This window comes from Lathyrus oleraceus, chromosome 7 (genome assembly GCF_024323335.1).
Source record: "Lathyrus oleraceus cultivar Zhongwan6 chromosome 7, CAAS_Psat_ZW6_1.0, whole genome shotgun sequence".
Classification (NCBI taxonomy): domain Eukaryota; kingdom Viridiplantae; phylum Streptophyta; class Magnoliopsida; order Fabales; family Fabaceae; genus Lathyrus; species Lathyrus oleraceus.
This window is the reverse complement of record NC_066585.1, coordinates 241,629,500-241,652,844: the sequence shown is the minus strand read 5'-3', so window position 1 is coordinate 241,652,844 and position 23,345 is coordinate 241,629,500. Positions and strand designations below refer to the sequence as shown.

General features: G+C 32.4%; 1 protein-coding gene across 1 annotated transcript; it reads left to right on the top strand.

The window, feature by feature from the left end:
- The first annotated feature begins 17,097 nt into the window (after window positions 1-17,097).
- On the top strand, window positions 17,098-22,246 carry LOC127100396 (formin-like protein 5). Its single transcript, XM_051037547.1, has 7 exons — window positions 17,098-17,946; window positions 18,413-19,160; window positions 19,241-19,967; window positions 20,057-20,262; window positions 20,648-20,883; window positions 20,987-21,866; window positions 21,975-22,246. The coding sequence occupies exons 1-6, from the start codon at window positions 17,785-17,787 to the stop codon at window positions 21,848-21,850; spliced, it is 2,943 nt and encodes a 980-aa protein (XP_050893504.1). The 5' UTR covers window positions 17,098-17,784; the 3' UTR covers window positions 21,851-21,866; window positions 21,975-22,246.
- The last annotated feature ends 1,099 nt before the right edge of the window (window positions 22,247-23,345 follow it).

Below are 23,345 nucleotides of genomic sequence, written 5' to 3'. Positions count from 1 at the left end.
TTACAAATAATATTTTTATCCTGTTGCACAATCATTTATATATGTTTTATTGTTATATTTCATTTGTATAACTTTCTTTTTTATTTATTTTTATTTTTTATTTGAATTACCCTCCTTCTTTTTATTTTATTTTATTTGTATCACCCTTAATTATATTGGACAATTGAGGGGTAATATTTTTTTCATCAATATTTTTAAATATCTTTTTTTAAAATTTAACATTATTTTTAATTATTAATTTTTAGTTATTAGTTTTTCTACTACTTCAAATTTTTTCTTAAAATTGATGTGATAGTTAATTTAAATGAATTCCTAGAATATGCAGCTTTTATATATGTTTTAAAAATTTTAATTGATATGTTCCTTTGGTTTTCCTAAAAAATCCTAAAATTTGACGTGTTTGATGTAACACCGCAAACTTCGAAAGTTATATAAAAAGATTTAATCGATAATTTAAGGTGTCACCAACGATAACATCAAAAATGAAAAACATGTGACAACATGCAACGGAAAATCATTTCATAGTAATTTTATTTTTAACACCAAAGGATAAATATTAACTTTAAAACACTAAAGTCAACATTAACTCAAAAATATAACAAACGTCCCCGCTTCTGATGTTACAAGATCAGAGCACTAGGACCACTAAGTTACGCTTCTGATGTTACAAGATCAGAGTACTAGGACCACTAAGTTACGATAAAGTGATAAATAAAACGAAGAATAAGGACCACTAAGTTACGATAAAGTGATAAATAAAATGAAGAATAGCTCCAACAAGCCATCTTCCACACAGAACAACAACTTTACTCCTGAGTATTTGCAAGATGTCTATGGGGGACAACATTAAGCAAAGAGGATGAGAAATAAAATTTTCAATATAAACAATGTAAAGAATGTAAAGATAGAGAAACATACAACATGTCATACATTCAATACACAACCAACATCACCATAATCTCACTCTCATTTACAATAATATATAAATACATATGCAATGTGACTCACAACACGAAGTGGCACATGTGGTACCGATTCAACATTTGGTTCCTGAATTGAGCCCCAACGCCTGAGCTCCAAGCCCCCACTCTAAGCTTGGGACAAATTACAAGTCCTAACATTTGAACTCATGGCTCACCTCTTTGGTTATTCATACGAACTGGGTCCCAACATCTGAACCCCGAGTTCTAACAATTGAGCTTATGCCCTAACATCTGAGTTTGAGATAAGTAATTAGTCCCAACATCTGAACTAGCAAACATGCCTCTTTCACAACAACAACATATGATGCATGACGTACAATAATGCAATGACAACAACACAATAATGATTACAACCCCACATCTAATCGTAAATAAATCATGCATCAACAACAACACAAAAATGAATAAAACCCCATTCTGACTATAAACAATCATGTATTCAATGCTTCACCAATAGTTCTGACTATGAACTACTCATCTTGTTAATTCACCAACAAACATCTATAATAATTCACATAATCATACTTACAATTCACAACATATATCCACATGTTGAACATACATTCACACAACACTTCCAGTACTCATATAACTTCTCAATACATTAATATGAGATAGTCATACACGTTATCTTTCCAATGTTTCAAAGCGTACCAAATTTGGACTTACAGAATTAAAGTTATGGCAAAAACAATCGAATAAAATAACATGCTTCAGTTCAACCCTTTTTCAGAATTACACTAGCATCAATAGATTGACAACAAGGTGCAATCAATTAACATCAATCCTAATTACATCATGTCTTTCTAATTTTTCACATTTTGATTGCATCGATTGACATAGTTCAAATAAAAAAAATCAAAATAACACACATGCAATCAATTGACACGTGATGTCAATGATTGATATCGACCAAAATCCAAAAAATTCTCAATTTCCTCACATGAACTTCGTCTTCCTCATTCCCTATCCCTCATACATCATCTCAACTTTCATTATCACATTCAATTACACCATAACATGAATTGAACAACACACAACAATATCATTAAAATCAAACATGTTACAACACACATACATCAAGTCATGGTTCATATTAATTAGACACACAAATCATTCATCACTTTCATCAAATTCATGTTTATGTTCAAAGCATCAATTATCCAACAATGGCAAAGAATCACATACTCATAAAAAAAATACTACACACATGAACTCAGTCACAAAAATCACATAACAACACAATCAACATCAATTTTTCAGATTATCTTAGAACAACAAACAACACATCAAAATAGAATTTATACAATCGTTAATGAGAGTAAGAGTCGCTCTTCTCCACCCTTTCATACTAAACACTCATATATAAGTCCTTTCTCCCCTTACCTCAAACTAGGGGTGGCAATTAGATCCATTAAGACAAAATCCACCCAATCCATCCACCAAAATATCCATCCAATCCATCCAGTACAATAAAACTAAGTTAATGGATTGGATTAAATCCATTCATTTATAAGCATGGATCGATTCAATGGATTTTTTTAATCTAATTTTTAAAAAATGAATTTTTTCAAATATTAAAAAATTATTTTTTTGAAAAATACCAAATTAATTTTTTTTCCCGAAAAAAATACAAAAGACTGATTTTTTCCAAAAATTTTAAAACCATTTTTTTGGAAAATATCAAAATTCGATTTTACTTTCGAAAAAATTATTTTTTTACGAATATAAAAAAAATCGAAAAAAATGATTTAAAATTTTTTTTTTCGAAAAAAAAAATTGATTTAAAAAAAAAGTGAATATTTTTCATTAAAATACAAAAAATTATTTTTTTCTGAAAAATATAAATTTTTCAAAAAAGTAAGTGATTTTTTTCAAAAGTAAAAAAATTGAATTTTTTAAAAATACAAAAATTAATATATTTAAAAAAACTATTTTTTCAAAAAAAAAATGGATGGATAGATATCCATCCGCTAAAAATATGATAATGGATGGATTGAGCGGATTGTATTCTTAATGGATGAATTTGATTAAATATTTTTTAAAAACTTTTAGTGAATTGTTAATGGACTAATGGATTGTTTTGATCCATCCATTAACGATCCAATTCATCCATTTTGCCACCCCTACCTCATACTCCTTGCAAAATTCTGAATTGGTGATGGTTTGTTCTCACTCTTCAAACCCTAGCCTATCTTTCTCTTCAAAACTCTATTTCACGTACTGACAACTCTTACGTATCTAATATATTTTTATCTCAAAAACCTAATTTAATCTTTTGTTAATTACACCAAGACCTAACTCTTTTTACAATGTTCACCACTTCCCTTATTTTCTCTAAATTTTGCTTTCCACCCAAAAATCTCCTTGCTTATTTATTTTAATTAATTGATTAAAAATACTTATCAATTCTAATTATTTCCAATTAATTAATTATTTTACACCCCAAGGCTCTCTCTACATCCCACCAAACACGACATACACTTACAACTTAATATATTTTTAATTAAAAACACACCACACATTAATTAATTAAATTAAAACACAAAATATTTTATTAAATAAATTAATCAAATTTTGGAGTGTTACAACTCTCCTCCACTTAGAGAATTTTTACCCTAAAAAATTACCTGAATAGAATAGAGTCGGATACGTCTCTCTCATCCGACTCTCTAGCTCCCACGTCACACTGCCACCAGCAGGACCTGCCCAGACAACTTTCACTATAGCGATTTTCTTGTCTCGCAATTCACTTCATGATCATCGATCCTCAACGACAATGGTGAAGTTGGTTAATAACATAACTTTAAATTTGTATTAAAAAATAAATAAAACATATTTTTAATAATATATTTTTTATTTAAAAAAAACATTGTTTATTGTATAAATACGATGAACAAGTATACGGTGTAGATATTGATGTCAAATCTAGGTATCAACATAACAACATTGCTGAAAACTTAGGATACATAAAATTTGAATCATTATGTCATTGAAATTTTTTAAAATTATATCAATTTTATTTTTCTTTATTCAAATTCTTGCCTTTATTTATTATCTTCAAACATTTTTTTTATATATAACTCCAAATTTTGTTAAAATTTATAAAATTATTCCAAATATTATAATTATATAAAATAATTTAAAATATTGAATTCAAAATCTTTAAAAAATCTAAATTATAAAATCTTGATTGTAATATTTAAAAAAAATCTAAAACTCTGTAGATTCATACAAAGTCTTTTAAATAGTCAAGTACTTTTTAAAAAAACCAAATTGTATTTTAAGAGAATTTTTAATAAAAAAATACTAATGCATATAATAATAAAAATAAATAATCATAATATAAATTATATATCATGATTATAAGGTTTTAAATGGGAACTAAACATATTATCACACATATTCAAAATATCAGTATAATTATCACAAAAAATCAACAGAAACGTAAACACATAGAAGGAAGGGGGTAGAAGTAGATGAACATGAATTTTTAATTTAATCAATTGTAAACTAATTTAAAACATACATGCACCTTTAATTGATGATATACAACTACTTGTAAATTATCATATGTCTCGTTATCCAATATTTCCAATTCGCGCAAAATTTTATAGAAAGATTCTTTTGGCAATAGTTTGGTGAAGATATCTGCAAGTTGATTATTTGTATCCATGAAAGCGACTTTGATACATCTTTGAAGAACATGATCACATAAGAAATGATGACGTATGTCAATGTGTTTTGTTCTTCAATGCATGATTGAATTCTTTGTTATGTTGATTGCACTAGTGTTATCACATCGTAATCAAATGCATCTAAGATTGAGTCCATAGTCATGTAGTTGTTGCTTAAGCCATAGAATTTGAGCACAACAACTGCAACATATTCTACTTTGGCCATGCTATGAGCAACACATGCTTGTTTCTTACAAGACCATAATACTAAATCATTTTCTAGGATGTGACATTTATCACTTGTGCTTTTGCGATCAGTTTTATAACATGCATAATATGAGTTAGAATAAACAACTAAATAATATATACCACCTTTTGGATACCATAGCCCAACATTTGTTGTTCTTCAGATACTTCATGATCCTCTTCATGGTGGTAATATGAGATTCATTTGGATTTGCTTGAAAACATGCACAAAGACAAACACTAAACATAATATCATGACGATTTGTCGTTAAATAAATAAATGAATCAATTATACCTTGATATTTAGTGATATCAATGGAAACACCTGATTCATCTTGATCTATAAATATTCCCAACCCATTGGAGTAGCCACAACTTTGCAATTGTCAATATCAAATCTTTTTAATAATTCTTTGCAATACTTTGATTGATTGATGAAGATGATATTATTTAATTGCTTAATTTATAGTCCAAGAAAGTAGTTCATCTTACCCATCATAGACATCTCGAACTCTCCTTTCATCATCAATAAAAATTCTTCACATAGTTCTTTGTTTGTTGAACGAATATGTTATCGTCAACATAGACTTGAATCATTCAAGTATGACTTTTAATTTTATTTATAAACAAAATATTACCAGCTTTACCTTTTTAAAATCCTCCTTCACATAGAAAGTTGCTAAGTCTATCATGCCATGCTTTTGGTGCTTGCTTTAAGCCATAAAAAGCCTTTTTCAACTTGAAGACATGATCCGCTGTCGCGCACTGGTCAAAACGAGTAATTAGAAAACTATAGTTTAGCAGAAGCGACAACTCGAGTATCGTATCGCAAGGATTCTTGTATTATTCTTAACCTAATGGAATCGATTTAAGGGGGGTTTATGTTTTAGTGGTCGATTTAGAAAACAAAGCAAAAAAAAATGATTAAAATAAGTGATTATAAAATAAGTCGATCTACTATTTTCGGTTTCCGGCTAATCACTGGTTTTTACCTACCAAATCCCTAAGCGGCTTCGATCTTTATTCGATTCAAATTCGATTGACAAACATAATAGATATATGGTAGATTTATATTCCTATATTCTGAATTAAGTAAACGGATAAATATAATCGTAAATTAAGCAAACACGATTTACAAACACAATTTAACGACAAAGCGACAAAAACGGCGATTAATAGTTAGAATTTCAATCATACGAATTTAATCAAAACCATTCCACAAAATACAGATTAAGCAAATGCAATTTTATAGAATAGAATTGAAAGGGAACAAAATTAAATTGATAGAATAAAAACCTCAAAGCCTTGGAAATTCGGTTACAGCAGATTGATTCTAGGAGATTAGTTCCTCTTCATGATCGCACAAAAGCAAAAAGTTATTGTGAATAATGTGTATTTGCTACAGTATCGCGACTGCCCTTTTAAACAGAATAAGGGTTTCACGAATAATTCAAATTGGGTCGGAAAACCTAAATTCGGCCCAACAAATGGCCCAAAAGAAAATATTTCATAAAATACGAAACTTCAACGAATTATTTGAGACGTCTGCACTCCGAATCAGCTTTTTTCTTCAACATAAAAGTTGTAGCTCTTTCTCTTAGGTTTTCAATGCATGTCAGAACTTGTAAAACGGCATCCCGTAGCTCAAGTTATGATCCGAACAGTGGACAAGTATCAAATAACCGCTAAAACTGAAAATAGCAAACGAAATTAGATTAAAGGAAACCATGAACTTAAATAAAAAAACATAATAAAATAGTAAAATAAGTAAAATAAAGTAGATAAATGCCCAAGTACAATTATAGAAGAATGTGCATCAAAATGCACTGATCAAATTCTCACACACTTGAACTTTTGCACTCCGAGCAAAATTACAATTTCAAAACAAAAGGAAAGAAAACAGAGCATGCACTTCCAAAAGTTTTCAAGATACAAGGTATAAGCATAATTCTAAGTCTAAGCTTCAAGAATATGGTGTTAGTAAGTAACTTTTTGTGACACTCAAAGTAGATAGAAAAATATATTACCAAAAAGTACATCAACAGCAGTAAGATCCTCACAGGATATAATTCACTCAACTCTCAAGTGTTTAGATTAACAGTTTACACTCAAAGCACAACATGAAAATTAGTATTACCATAAGCTTGAAAGGACTCTAACATCCACAGTTGAAATACACGCACACAAAGATCAAAAAGACTTTTATTTGGTTGTAACGTGACCGAGGTAAGGGTGAGATAAATCCTAAGGGGTACTAGACTAAAATTCAAAGAGATAAAAGAAACTTGAAAGAAACTGCGGGAGTTGAATTTACAAAATATTTCATTCACTTGAACAACTCTATAGCAATTGTTTTCTTTTCTCCTTCCTTTTTTTTGAAGGAGTATGTATTGACATGTATTGAAATATTACAAACATAATTCTTTTTTTTTCTTCCTCTTATCCATCTATTTTTTCTTTCTCTTATCCTTCTATTTTTTTCATTTCTTTTTTTTTCTTTTTCTTTTTCTTTTTCTATTTTTTTTCTCTTTTTCTGCCAACTTCTGAAACATTACAAACATAATTATTCAACCCCACACAACTCCAAACAAGACTCTTTCAACCCTTTGAATAGGGTGATATAACATTCTTGGTTTGTAATGAGTTTTAAACAAAAAAAGGATAATAGGCTCAAGGGGGTTTCAAACAAGGGATGATATTATTTCAGGGTTGACTTTTTGGCTAACTAGCTAAAAAAACAAAAAACAAAACAACCTTTATCATATCAGTGTGCACGAGTAAACAACAACATCAACAAGAGTCAATTTAAGTTTTAGAGACTAACAAACATGAGTGAATCACACAAGAAAGAAAAAGATGGATTTTTGTATGTTATCCACATAAGGCTCAAAGCTCACCAGGGTTAATGATCTACTGCTAAAGATATACAATTTAGAGTTTAGTCATACCTATCATACTAAAAATGCACAGCAAATTTTTCACATCACACCACAAGACTTTAGTCAAAAGAACTAAGAAAAATACTCATAATTGTAACTCAAAAACCAAGGGAAAAAACATGCAATTTTATTTATTTATTTATTTTAAATTTGAACCAAAAACAGAGAAAAATTGAAAACAAAACAAAGAAAACAAACAAATAAATGGTTCTCTCCCCCACACTTAAAACATACATTGTCCTCAATAAAAGAGCATAAATATAAAATAAGAGTGATAGAAAGGAAAGAATACACCCGAGGAGTCAATGCAGATAAGTGATTGCATAAGCAACATTTCCCAAAGAGAGTTCTTTTGCAGTCTCTTCTTCCAAAGTCAGGTTCTCATGTAATAGCTTTGGGTAGTGTCCATTGACCTTGAAATTTTGATTAGTGTATTCACCTTGTATTCCAGGATCAAAGAAGAATCTTTGACAAGTAAAAGTGTTGAATGGGCGCGTGAAAGTGATCTCCTTTTTCATAACATCAAGAATGAAAGGATTACGGAGTTGCCTCACTACTTTTGTTTCATCTTTAAGTGAGATCTTATACATACATATGGATGGGCTAATATCACGAGTGTCAGCCAAGGTCCATCTAATTCCCTTCTTATGTTTCTGCTTAAGTTGAAGCTTTGATGAATAATATAAATCCTCGGGAAGTGGTTTAGGCTCTAAAGAATGTGGTTGCTCAATGGATGGTATGTTTGGGGAAGCCGAAATGTCAAGAGCTTCAGCTACGTAAACAACTTCATTTACAATACCACCCTGCAAGACAACATCAATCTCAGCCCAAATAACACAAAGGTTAGTGATAGTACAATCATCACATGAGTAAATATCATCAAAACTAGATAAATTTAGAAAATCAGCTGAAAACAAATCAGAATAAGCTTCAGCAATAACTTCAGAAAGCAACTCTATTTGAAAAACAGAATGCTCTTCCTCGTCAATCTTCTTATTTTCCAATACTCTTTGTGGGAAAGGGATTGATGATACATACTTTTTTCCAACCTCAACAATAATATGATGTTCTGGTTCTGTAACTTTTTCGAATCTCAAGGAAATTGCACTCACATTAGATCCTTTTGGATTAACTATTGTTTGGGCATGTAGTTGGTTTAATCTTTGAGCTTGTTGCATGACATTCATTGAAGTGGCAAGTTGTCCAATTTGTGTTTGCAAAGTCTGAATACTAGAATATGTTTGTTGTTGAAATTGGAGACTGTTTACAACCATTTGCTTGACAAGTTCCTCTAGTGAAGTTTCAGAAGGTGAAGAGGTGGTTACTTGTGGAGGGTTATATGGTGGTGGTGGAACGGGTAACATCAATTGTTTCACTAAAGAGGTAAGTTCATCATAGAGCCTTGTTGGAAGAAGAAACCTGAATCTCATTTACACCTTTTGCTTGGACCACAAAATTATTCTTTGTTGTGAATTGTTGGGAGTTAAGTGACATGTTCCCAATCAAGGATTTGGCAGCAACAAGATATTCATTACACAAAGCATTATAATTAACATCAGGGGCAACAAGTTCTTTCAGAGTTCTTTAGTCAGTCATGTTAAACTCAATAGAAAAAAAATTAACAAACAATGAGAAAACACAACTAATTCAGTAATGCAACAACAAATAGGAAAATACCGACAATGTCCATATTAAATAAAAACAATTGAAATACGAAAAAAATGATTAAAATAAAATAAAAAAATACAAAAAAACAAAAATTAATCTAATAACGTCAATTAAGATTTTTGAGAATTTTTGCGGAATTTTCTGAAACTATCAAAACAGAAAATAAATCATAGAAAATAGAAAAATAAGGAATTTCGATTTTTTAGGGCGGCTTCCATTATTTAGTCCCTAAATAGAGGCTTTCGATCCTTAATTTTTTCCTAATGAATCGACAAAGAATCAGAATAATCTGAGGCAATTTGTTTAAAAACAATTTTTTTTATCCTAAACCGCAAAAAGACCAATACACAAGAAAGTTAGGGCAAAAAAAAATACTAAAACACCTATGACTATAATAATAGTTAGACTATAATAATGGTTAAAATCTACAAGAATCCCCGACAACGACGCCAATTTGATCCGTTGTCGCGCACGGGTCAAAACGAGTAATTAGAAAACTATAGTTTAGCGGAAGCGACAACTCGAGTATCGTATCACAAGGATTCTTGTATTATTCTTAACCTAATGGAATCGATTTAAGGGGGGTTTATGTTTTAGTGGTCGATTTAGAAAACAAAGCAAAAAAAAATGATTAAAATAAGCGATTATAAAATAAGTCAATCTACTGTTTTCGGTTTCCGACTAATCATTGGTTTTTACCTACCAAATCCCTAAGCGGCCTCGATGTCTATTCGATTCAAATTCGATTGACAAGCATAATAGATATATGATAGATTTACATTCCTATATTCCGAATTAAGCAAACGGATAAATACAATTGTGAATTAAGCAAACACGATTTATAAACGCAATTTAACGACAAAGCGACGAAAACAACGATTAATAGTTAGGAATGCAATCATACGAATTTAATCAAAACCATTCCACAAAATACAGATTAAGCAAATGCAATTTTATAGAATAAAATTGAAAGAGAACAAAATTAAATTGATAGAATAAAAACCTCAAAGCCTTGGAAATTCGGTTACAGCAGATTGACTCTAGGAGATTAGTTCCTCTTCATGATCGCACAAAAGCAAAAAGTTATTGTGAATAATATGTATTTGCTACAGTGTCGCGGCTGCCATTTTAAACAGAATAAGGGTTTCACTAATAATTCAAATTGGGTCGGAAAACCTAAATTCGGCCCAACAAATGGCCCAAAAGAAAATATTTTCTAAAGTACAAAACTTCAACGAATTATTTGAGACGTCTGCACTCCGAATCAGCTTTTTTCTTCAACATAAAAGTTGTAGCTCTTTCTCTTAGCTTTCCAACACATGTCAGAACTTGCAAAACGGCATCCCGTAGCTCAAGTTATGATCCGAACAGTGGACAGGTATCAAATAACCGCTAAAACTGAAAATAACAAACGAAAATAGATTAAAGGAAACCATGAACTTAAATCTAAAAACATAATAAAATAGTAAAATAATTAAAATGAACTAGATAAATGCCCAAGTATAATTATAGAAGAATGTGCATCAAAATGCACTGATCAAAACACATGAAGGATTCTTGAAGTCTTCAAAACCGGGAGGTTGTTTGACATAAAATTCCTCATTGATGTATTCATTCAAGAAGGCGCTCTTGATATCCATTTGGAATAACTGAAAATTTAATAAACCAACATAAACAAGTAATAAACAAATAACTTCCAACCTTGCAACCAGAGCGAATGTTTCTTCAAAGTCGATTCCTTCTTGTTGATTGTAACTTGAGCCACCGATCTTGCTTTGTTTCGAACAACAATACCATTTTCGTCAAGTTTGTTCTTAAACACCCATTTGGTACCTATGATGTGTTTATCACTTGGCCTAGGAAAAAGTTCCCAAACTTGATTCCTTTCAAATTGATTTAATTCTTCTTGCATAGAAATTATCCATTGATCGTCTTCTAAGGCTTCATCAATCTTGGAAGGTTCTATTTGAGAAACAAATTCCATATTCAAGCAATCATCATTGAGATTTAGTCTTGTTGAAACTCCTTGACTTATGTTACCATTATCTTGTCAATTTGGTGATCATGATGGATTATCCATTATTGAGAAAGATCACTTTGATTTGGCTCTTGTTGGATGGTTTCCTCTTTGTGTTCCAATTGATCAACTTTGCCATTGTTGGCAATGCATTCTATAGGAACTTCTAAAATTTCATCATCATCGTCACAAACAACTTTATCCTCCTTAGAGGGGTTAGATTCATCAAAATAAACATGCATTGATTCTTCAATAATTAAAATTCTTTTACTATAAATCATATAAGCTTTACTAGAGAGAGAGAGAGAGAGAGAGAGAGGGAGAGTACCCAATAAATATACATTCGTCGAATTTCTCCTCAAGCTTACCGAGATTGTCTTTTCCATTGTTGAGGACAAAGAACTTGTATCCAAATATATGAAACTGAGCAATGTTTGACTTTCTTCCTTTGAAGAGTTCATATGGAGTCTTTTTCAAGATTGGTCTTATGATGATCCGATTACTTACATAACATGTTGTGCTAACCGCATCCGCCCAAAAATACTTTGGTAGACTTGAGCCACTAAGTATTGTTCTTGCAAGTTCCACTAGAGATCTATTGTTTCTTTTCACCACTCCATTTTGTCGTGGAGTCCTTGGTGCTGAAAAATTGTGAAAGATGTCACGTTCTTCACAAAACTCTTTAAATGATGCATTTTGGAACTCTCCTCCATGATCATTTCTAATTGATGCAATCTTTAGTGATTTTTCATTTTGTACTTGCTTTGCATACTTCTTGAACGCCTTGAATACATCATTTTTCTGCACTAAAAAGAGTGTCCAAGAAAATCTAGAAAAATTATTAACAATAACTAAATATACATTATTAACTCCGAAGCTTCTAGTTCTTTATGGACCAAACACGTCCATATGAAATAATTGAATTGACCTTGTAGTTGATACCACATTCTTTGGTTTGAAAATTGATTTGGTTTGCTTTCCTTTTGGCATGCATAACATAATTTATCTTTGATAAACTATATCTTTGGTAAACCAATGACAAGATCATGTTTGACTAGTTTGTTTAAATGTTCCGTATGAATATGGGCAACTCTTTTATGCTAAAGCCATGAATTATTGTTGCTTACCACGAGACATTTTACTTTCAAAGATAAATCATCTAAATAAATCATGAAAATGTTATTAATTATTTTACCTTTGAGTTTTACCTCATGAGTAGCTTCATCTTTAATCAAACATTCATCCTTAGTGAACTTAATTTTGAAGCCTTTATGCATAGAAGATTATGCTTTAGTCCTTAAACATAAAGAACATCTTCAATGGACGTGAAAGGTGGTTCATCAACTTTGCCTATGCCAAGAATTTTTCCTTAGTTGTTGTCCCCATTAGTGACATATCCTTTGAGTTTTAGGACTAAAGATAAAAATTTGTTGATATCTCCCGTCATATGCTTAGAACAACCACTATCAAGATACCATAAATTTGTTGTGGTTTTCAAGCAAAACTACAAAATAAATTAAGTTTTATTAGGTACCAAATGTGCCTTGGATCCTTCATAATTAGTTCATTTCTTGACCCACACATAATGCCCATTAGTAACATTAAAGTTCCTTAGATAGTAAGCATTATGTGTGTGACCAATTATACCATAATAGAAACATGTAGGAACAAAATTACTTCTATATATAACAACATACGATTTTTTCTTGACAAATCTCTTTTTAGGATAATGATGAATATGTTTCACTTTGTTCACTTTCTCTTTTGTGTATTGGTCATTAGCCTTAATAAAGATATTTTTGGTAGAACTTGGTTTATCAAATTTAGAATAAACAAGTCCACTTTTGTCATTAGAATATATTTTTTGACTAAGAACACCATCTAATCCAATTTGTCCCTTTTTATTTTTTTCAAGAACTCTTTTCAGTTGGACAATTCGGAAAGAAAGTGACTCACAGTCTTTGCATGTAGAATTTTGATTTTATTTTTCAACATAACTTTGTTTTTCAACTTTAAAATATTTTCCATGGTGTCAATCTTTTCTTAAAGAGATAATTTTCCCCCCTCTTTTGTGTTGACACCGTTTTATACAAAATTTTACATTCATCGAGTAGTTCATATATTGCTCATTGAGCATCATTATCATAAGAGGAAATTTCATTACTAACCTCTTCATCTTCATCATCGGAATTGTGTGATGCCATTAATGCAAGATTTGCATATTTTTCACACTCTAAATCAAATGATGAACTTACTTTATTGTCATCCCATGCAATGTATGCCTTTTTGGATTTTGTCTCATTTCTACCTTTGAAGCCACTTTTCTTGGTGAGTTTTGGATAATCCGTCTTCATGTGTCCTTGCTTTCCACATTCATGGCATGTGACATTTTATGTTGAAGTAAAAACATCCTTTTTCTTAAAAAAATATTTCTTTTTGCACAATTTAAGGATGTATCATTATTGCCAAAAAAACTTACCAAACCTTTTCACAAGGAGCATGCAATTTTCATCTTCTTTCGGAGCATCTTCTTCTTGTTCTTCTTTTGAATTAACTTTCAAAGCAATTCCTTTAGATTTATTTTCTTGATTCTCATGCTTTTCTAGTCTTCCAAGTTCAATTTTATGTTCTTGAAGTTTTCCGAACAAGGATGCATATGTCATGGTAGGAAGACTTTTCTTTTCAAATATTATCGCCACCTTTGGTTGCCATTCCCTGGTTAAAGACCTAATCACTTTAAGATTAAGTTCATTGTTAGTAAAGGTCTTACCGAGAGTGATAAAGTGATTGGTCAAGTGTACAAATCTCTTTTCCAATTCAAGGACTAATTCTTTGGGTTGCACTCTAAATAACTCATAAATCAAAGTATTCAATCTTGATCTCTTTACTTCAGCGGTTCCTTCACGAGTTTCCACCAATGTATCCCATATTTGTTTTATCGTTGTACATTGAGACACATGAAATAATTCATCCATGCTAAGTGGACTTTGAAGTAGGTTGATTTCTTTCTTATCATCTTCATCCCATGAAATCTCAATCTTTGTTGTCATATTTCTTAATCTTCACATCATTGACAACACTAGTAGGATTAAATGGACCATTTTCTATAGCATCCCATATTTCTTCTCCTTGTGCTTCTAAATATGCCTTCATCAAAAATCTTAATCTTTGTTGTCACAACACCATTAACAACACTAGTAGGAATAAATGGACCATTTTCTACCGCATCCCATATTTCTTCTCCTTGTGCTTCTAAATGTGCCTTCATCCAAAATTTTCAAAAAATCAAAGTATTCACCAAAAACTAGTGGAGGTTTATTGTTGCTACCACCATCTTTGAAAATTGGATTTGCGGAAGCCATTCCAGATTATTAAGGAACATGTTACCTTAACCTGCTCTGATGTCAATTGTAAGTGTAAAGTGCACCTAAGAGGGGGAGGAGGGGAGGGGGGGGGGGGGTACTTTGAACAATTTTTAGTTTTAATGAAGTGTGGCTTTATTTAATGGTTTGGCGTATGTTATGAAAGTTATAAAATGCAGAAAATAAAGAACACAAAGGGATTATCCCAGTTCCTCTCACAATTAGAGAGTACATCTAGTCCCCTTACCACATGTAAGAGATTTTACTATTTGTTAGTAGTTTTTACAAGCTTAATCCTAACCTCTATACACAAATTACTAACTAAATCAATAAAGCATAATTCCTTATGATTTTACAAAGTAGAAAAAGAAACTAATCTTCTATTTTTCACTCTTTTTTTTCCAACAATCCTGGATAACAATGTATTCGCACAAGTATCTAGTTTTTGATATAATGAGAATTTGTAGCAAAAGGATGATACTAAATCCTAATTTGCAGGTTTTCTTCTCTTTCAATCAATATATATTTCACAAATAATTTTTCTAAGTACTTTAGAACCTTTATTTTATTTATGAAAATAATGAACGAGTTCTTGATGCTTGAAAGTTTGCTAAATAGTGAAATACAGTGAGAAATTTTAGGATTTTTTTTGAAAGAGGTGAATGTTTTTAGGTGAAAATACTTCTCCTTTTATATTGACATTCACACCACTTTGAATCAAGACAAACCTCTTGATGATTCATGATAAGGCGTGAAAGTGATATGAAAATATGTAATGAAGGAGCTATAAAAAGATGCAATCAGTAAAAATATTTTCTGAGTTTTCATGGTGACAATCGATTGTAGGAATATATGCAATCGATTGCACCCTTTGAAACGTTTACAAAATTTAAAAATTGTAACTATTTTAATCGATTGTAAAGTCCTTTCAATCTATTGAAGTAAATTTTTTTTCAAAAAATAAATAATGTTGATCAATGGATGAATCAAATCAATCTATTGACACCTTAAAATTTCCAAATATAAATTGACGTTTAAAAAATGATTTTAAAATTCTAAGTTAAAAAGTATCGTACACAATACCCCTTAAAAAATAATTTTAAAATTCTAAATTAAAAAAGTATCATACACAAGACCATTAAGTAACTTAAGACATCCCTTTAAACCATTAAAATATATTCATCATTCATTAAAAGTATGCATAAGATATATGTCATGACACAAATATTTTTGAGATGAAAAAGTAAAAACATGCAAAGTTATGAAATTTGTATGATATATTATAATTATTTTTAAGATGGTTTTAGCACTTAAGATATATAATGATGAGATATCATATTATACCATTTTCCTTGATCATCTATAACTTAATCTTTTGAGACGATTTTTCATTCTTTCTTATTTGAACACGACTCTACCTTCATTAAAACATCTTCTTTGAACACTTGAAATTAGATCATGTTGATGATCTAATTGACCAAATATCATGAAAAATAAATGAATAAGTCAAATTAAATTTGAAGCAAGAAAAAAGATAAATGAAAAACTAAGATTAATGACAAAATGACAACATGAGATAAACAACCACAGATGATCCATATCCATAATTATACTTAGGAGATAAACAACCACACATGATCCAGATCCATAATTATATTTATGAAGTAATTAATTATTATAAGAAAATTATACGTCATCTAACTTTGAATTTTTTGCTATAGGGATTTGTACCAAAAAAATATTTGCTGGATTCTCATTGATGTAATAAAACCCATATGAATTACATGGCTAGGCTGATCTATATTTAATATGGGTGTCTTCAAGTCTTATTGAAAAATACTATGACATGCAATACTTACAAGACATATAAATTGAATCACTTTGTTATTGAAAAATTTAAAAATTATATTGACTTTATTTTTCTTTATTCAAATCCTTGATTTTATTTATTATCTTCAAACATTTTCTCTTTTTTAATATTTAACTTCAATTTTTTTGTTAAAATTTATAAAGCTATTTCAAATATTATAACTATATAAAATAAATTAAAATATTAAATTCAGAATCTTAAAAATATCCAAATTATAAAATCTTGATTGTAATTTGAAAAAAATAAGAAATTCTAAAACTCCGTAGATTCATACAAAATGTTTTTTTTTTAATATTTAATTAATATTTGAATGATTATTAACTTAACCATTAATCAATGTTAGCTCGAAAACGAAGACTGAGTAGTGTAAGCGATAGTGGCAGCTTGTCAATGTCCGAATCTAGAACCCTTGCTCCCAAGACGTTTCTTTACGCGTAGTGCTTTAAGATTTTTCCTCTTTTCCTCCGAAATACCCTTTTTAGTCCCTTTCATCAAAAGTCTTTCCTTTTGGTTTAACTCGCACTTCACACAAAACAACATTGCTTCGTTCAACATTTCATGGTCAACTAAACAAAAAAATAATCTTTTTTTGTGGCTGCTTAGTTCGGATCCTCTTTGACGCAAAAACCCCTTTTTTGAATCTTTCTTTCGAGCTCAACTTTGTATTTTGTAGTTCTAGGGTTGGTTTGTTTCTTAGCGTACTGTTCGATTTTGATGCTTCAACACCCTTTTGTTAGTTTTTGTTCTTTTATTTGAGGTGGGTTTTGTCTGCACTTGATCTGATTAGGTGAAAGTTGGAATCTTTGGAGAGGGAAAATTTTCTGGGGTTTGTTGTTTGATTTTGAAAGTTTGATTTTTATCAGAAACCCTTTGTGGGTTTTGCATAATTGTTGTGTTCTGCAAAGGAATTGAAGTGGGTTGGTGGTGGATATTGAATTTTTTTTTTTTTTAATGTGTTTCTTAGTGATGAAGGTTGGAGGTGTAGTTCTTTGATGAAATGAGAAAAACACCAAGCACTTGGAATGGGAATTCAGAGATATATGGTTGTCATTAAGTTTAGTTTTTGTGTTTTTTTAGTTTTCCATCTTGTAGCAGCTGTTAGCTTTATAGTAAAGAAGGAAACACCAGATGGCTTTGTTAGAGAACTATTTGATTCGGCATCTGGATTGTTCGACAAGCCCACGGTAAGGCTCTTTCACTAGTTACTGGGATTTTGGTAGCTTTATATGCATATAGATTTTGGTTGCTTTGAAGTTTAAGGATAGGCAGAACTTTGTATTTGCAAAGTTTTAGTTTTATTTTGCCATTGGATTACTTGAGTATATGCGTTCCATTAGACTAAATGCCAGTAATTGATATTAACTTGTGCTATATTTGCATGGGAAACACATGAACTTGATGAAGAAATATGATACTTTAATCTATGAATGCATCAAATGCACTTTGAAATTCTCCCACCTTTCGTATGATTAGCGTAAACGATCACTTTTATTTAAAAACATAAATTTATAATTTTATGTAATTATTAAGGTCACCTGACACTATATTACAGGGCCTTGAATGTTCTATGATTATTTGTCGTACTTCAGTGACTGTTGTTTCAATTAATGGATTCATAAACTCTAAAAGTTGCAAGTTTCATGACTGCAGGCAAAGGCATTATGGACCACATGCTGCGAAGATTTTATTCATTTAAAGGAAGAGGTTGGATATCGTGATTTATGCCACCCACTAGAATTCTATGCTAGTACCAATAAACTCAGTTCCACGATTCAACCTCTTTCACAAACAGAAATCCAAAAATTGCATGGTGCTTTCCATCCTCACGTTAGGGAAAACTTTCTTCGTTGTTTGAGAAAAAATAATCTTCAATTACGTGTCTCAGGAGAAGAGGTTGATTCCAAGATATGGCATGTCACTAATACGGGATATCTGTTTTCCTCATCCAGTATTCTTAGAAGAAATCCGGGCCGTGTTTTGCTCCAGCACATATCAGAACCACCTAGTTCAGGCCCTGCAGCTGGATCACCTGAACCTAGTCTCACTCCACCACCTGAGCCCAGTCCGACTCCATCGCCTGGACCTAGTATATCTCCATCGCCTACTCCAGTGCCTCTACCTCCTCAACCTCCGTCTCCTCCTTTGTCACCAACCCCATTTTTTCCCAAGCTGACACCGCCAGAAGCTGAGGATATTTCTGCTCCTCCATCTCCTGACACGAACGGGGAGGATGATAAGTCAAGTAAAAAGAGAACAGTTGTTCTTTCTGTAGTAATAACTTTATCAGTGATATTTATAGCTGCAGCATTGTTCTTTTTATGCTTTCGTAAGAATGCCCGGCTTAGACGTAATGATGAGAGGCCCCTTCTCAGCTTGAGCATGAATGACTATTCTTTTGGTACATATCATATATTACATTTCATTCATACTTTGTTAATGTGTTGTACTAGTTTGTGACAAAATTGATTTATCCTACAGGTCCTTCCAATCACGCTTTTGGAAATTCGACAAAAGGGGAGAAACATGGGTTTCAGTCATCAAGTAATAATTTAGTAGATAACAAGAAGACCTCACTGCAAGAAAATCAATCAATAGGAGCTCTTGCTACTTCCGTATCACCATTTGAATTGAAACCTCCTTCCGGGAGAGGGGGAACTATCCATTCTGGAATGCCACCTTTAAGACCTCCTCCAGGCAGGATGAATCCTCTTCCGCCGGAGCCACCTTCATTTAGGCCATCTAGCAATAGTGCTGTTGCTGCGGCTGCTGCACCTCCTCCTCAACAGTCTAGTGTTGGCAGTGCTCGACCTCCTGCTGCTCCTTCACCACCACAATCAACACTAGCTGGTCCCACACCTGGTCCTCCTCGTCCTCCATTACCCCCTGGTCCGCCTGGTGCCAAACCCCGTCCTCCACCATCCCCAGCACCACCTGGTGCTAAACCCGGTCCTCCTCCCCCACCACCTCCAGCACCACTTGGTGCTAAACCCGGTTCTCGTCCACCTCCTCCTCCTCCTAAAAGCGGTGTAGCTCCTCCTCGACCACCAATTGGCCCGAAGGCTAGTGGATCCAAAGCTTCACTGAATGCTGAAGCAGCTGGAGCTGATAGTTCTAAAGCCAAACTAAAGCCATTTTTCTGGGACAAGGTTCAAGCTAATTCAGATCAATCAATGGTTTGGAATGAGATCAAATCCGGATCATTCCAGTAAGGAATAAAATCCCAAATTATTTTGTTGACCATGGATGATAAATTATCAATAGTGGCTAATATTCCTCAATGACAAAATTTGACAGGTTTAACGAAGAGATGATAGAGACACTTTTTGGTTATAATGCTGTAAATAAAAACAATGGTCAACGACAGAAGGAGTCCTCCTCCTCCCAAGACCCTTCACCCCAGTATATCCAGATCGTTGACAAAAAGAGAGCACAAAATTTATTAATTCTGTTGCGAGCATTGAATGTGACAATGGAAGAAGTTTGCGATGCACTCTATGAAGGTGATTTCTTGTTCCTTTAATTTTTCAAAGAAATTGCTCATAACTGTTATAATCTCATGTGGACTCTCATAAACTAGCACCATTTCTTGTCCCCTTCGATAGAATAGAATGTGGTAGTATTGTAATTTATTAGTCTTGCATATTGTTCTTCTAAAATTATTTTGATTTGATTTTCATAATGTTTAGTCGAGGATAATTTGTGGTTAATCTGGCTAGGTTGTTGAGATGAATATTTCCTGAAAAATTTGGTTTTTGATTCCTTGCTTGGTTTTCTGATAAGCGTAAAATGGTGAAAGTATACGTAGAAATTAGAAAAGCTAAATTGTTTAGGCGTCTCTTGTTGCACTTGTATGAAATGTTTTCTAACCAGTCCTTGGCTGATCAGGAAACGAGCTACCGTCGGAATTTCTTCAAACCTTGTTGAAGATGGCACCGACATCAGACGAAGAACTTAAACTTCGAGTTTTTAGTGGTGATCTGTCTCAACTTGGGCCTGCTGACCGTTTCCTTAAAGCCTTGGTTGACATTCCCTTTGCTTTTAAGCGAATGGAGGCACTGCTTTTCATGGGAACATTTAAAGAGGAACTCACTACTACTAAGGAGTCTTTTGCAGTTTTAGAGGTATGTATGATTTAAATTACACCACCCTTGCTCTGGTTCTTTTCATCACATTCTCACCTGGAAAAATATCTGATCCTTGAGCAACTTTCATATGGTGTGTCAGGTTGCTTGTAAGGAACTAAGAAACAGCCGTCTGTTCCTCAAACTTCTTGAAGCTGTTCTAAAAACTGGAAATCGTATGAACGACGGAACATACCGTGGTGGTGCACAAGCGTTTAAACTTGATACACTTTTGAAATTATCTGATGTAAAAGGAACCGACGGCAAGACTACACTCTTACACTTTGTTGTTCAAGAGATTATCCGCTCCGAGGGCATAAAAGCTGCTCGAGCAGCGAAAGAGAGCCAGGGTTTGTCGGGTATTAAAACAGATGAACTTCTTGAGGATAAGGATAATGCGCGTGAAACAGAAGAAGACCACTACCGCGAACTTGGTCTTGAGATGGTTTCACATTTGAGCAGTGAGCTTGAGAATGTTAAAAGAGGATCTGTTCTAGATGCGGATAGCTTAACAGCAACTGCGGCCAAACTTGGTCACGGTCTCTTGAAAGCCAAAGACTTACTGAGCAAAAACCTGAAGAATGTGGAGGACGATAGAGGGTTTCGCGAGACAGTGGAAAGTTTTGTCCAGGATGCGGAGGCTGATGTTATGAAACTGCTTGAAGATGAGAAGAAAATCACGGCTCTGGTGAAGAGCACTGGCGATTACTTTCACGGGAATGCTGCAAAGGATGATGGCTTGCGATTGTTTGTAATAGTGAGAGACTTTTTAATAATGCTTGATAAGGTGTGCAAAGAGGTGAGAGACGCACAGAAGAAACCAGCAAAACCTCGAAAACAAGAAACTTCAAGGGGATTGTCTCCGCCTGATACGCGTCCATCACCTTCTGATTATCGTCAGCGGCTTTTTCCAGCTATAGCTGAAAGGAGGATAGATGACCTTAGTTCAGATGATGAGAGTCCATAGATTCAAGTTGGAAATGGTATTGTAATTTTTTGAAGACTTGTTTTTCTTTCCTAATATTGAAGGAGATTATGTTATTTGAATTTCAACTCATATTTTTCTTATTCTTTTTATCTTATATTTGCAGAGAGATGGTTACACATGTTTCTTGATAAATGGTGGAAGTGGCTATCATCATTGTTGTACAGCATTATTTTTCTGATTAGTTTCATGGTGTTTTGAGACAGTCACTTTTAGAGGGATAGTTGTGTAGGGTCTTGTTAGTTTTTAACAATTCTTTATTCTATTTAATTATGCTCCTGTATTTATTTTTTAAAAAGAGAAAAAAATGTAGCATAGTGCTTTTTGGCTTATATTAAAAAAGAAAGATAATGAACATAGTGCTTTTATTCAGATTAATTATTATTTTCCTTTTACATAACATTATGAAAGTTTTAGACCCATGCTCCTTCCTTTTTCAGACCTTTCACGTTTTTTAACAATCCAGTAATGTGTTTGTTTGGTTTTTGTTATACTATAATTTAATTAGATGTATAATTTTAATTTTCATATACAATCCGTATCATATCCTATATTATTTAATTTAATTAATGGCTTATCGTGGTATTGGATATCTATCTTATCCGATATCAACTTATATAGTGTCCGAACTTCATTGATAAAACTTAGCAAGATCACAAAACCGCTTGCAAGATCATCAGGTGCATTTAGTTCACCACAACTTTTGTTGTTCTCTTGTTCTAAACATCTATTCACTTCAAACATATCATCGGCTGAACCCTTTGGACATTTGACTTGTGTTGATGAAACTTTCATCTGCTTCTATCAATAGGTCTCGTAAAAGTGTTTCTGTTTGTCCTTTACTCCGTCTTTATTGTTGAGAATGTATCAAGTGTGAGTAAAAATAATACACTTGCTATTTTCACGATCAAGTTTTTGGCGCCGTTGCCGGGGATCGAACCCGGGTCACCCGCGTGACAGGCGGGAATACTCACCACTATTTTTACCGATGTAGTAATGAAAATGAATTATCCTGAGTATCGATCTCGAAGACTGCGTAGGAACTATCAGTGTTGGTAATGATTCAATTAAACAAAAGAACCTTTGGTTGGTAAGTGAAGAGTAAATTCGCTCTGTAAAATATAAAGGAAAAATAGAGAATAGTTAACGCAGTAAAGTTAAGCATGCTAGGTCCGGGGTGTATGAATTGCTTTGAAATAAACTTAATCCTTATTTCATAACATCGATGCTAGAATGATCCAATATGATTCTCAAGAGTAGTTTCCCCTAATTCCTTATCCAGAAATCATTAACATTCAATTTTAAATCCCAATTCCTTAGCCATTCAAAAGAATATTAATCCCATGTATGAATATCAAGAATTTCCCATCATCACTATTAGATCCTCATTCCTAAGAGAAATTAGCGATGTTCTTATACACATAGTGATAAAGGGATTTGTCCGACCTCCTTTACCTCCCTCAAACTAGTGGGCAGG

Bases quoted from the DNA above. Each gene is read 5' to 3' on its own strand.
- LOC127100396 (XM_051037547.1), top strand. From the start codon at position 17,785: ATGGGAATTCAGAGATATATGGTTGTCATTAAGTTTAGTTTTTGTGTT. The intron at 17,947-18,412 runs GTAAGGCTCTTT...TCATGACTGCAG, and splicing joins GATTGTTCGACAAGCCCACG to GCAAAGGCATTATGGACCAC. The intron at 19,968-20,056 runs GTAAGGAATAAA...AAAATTTGACAG, and splicing joins ATCAAATCCGGATCATTCCA to GTTTAACGAAGAGATGATAG.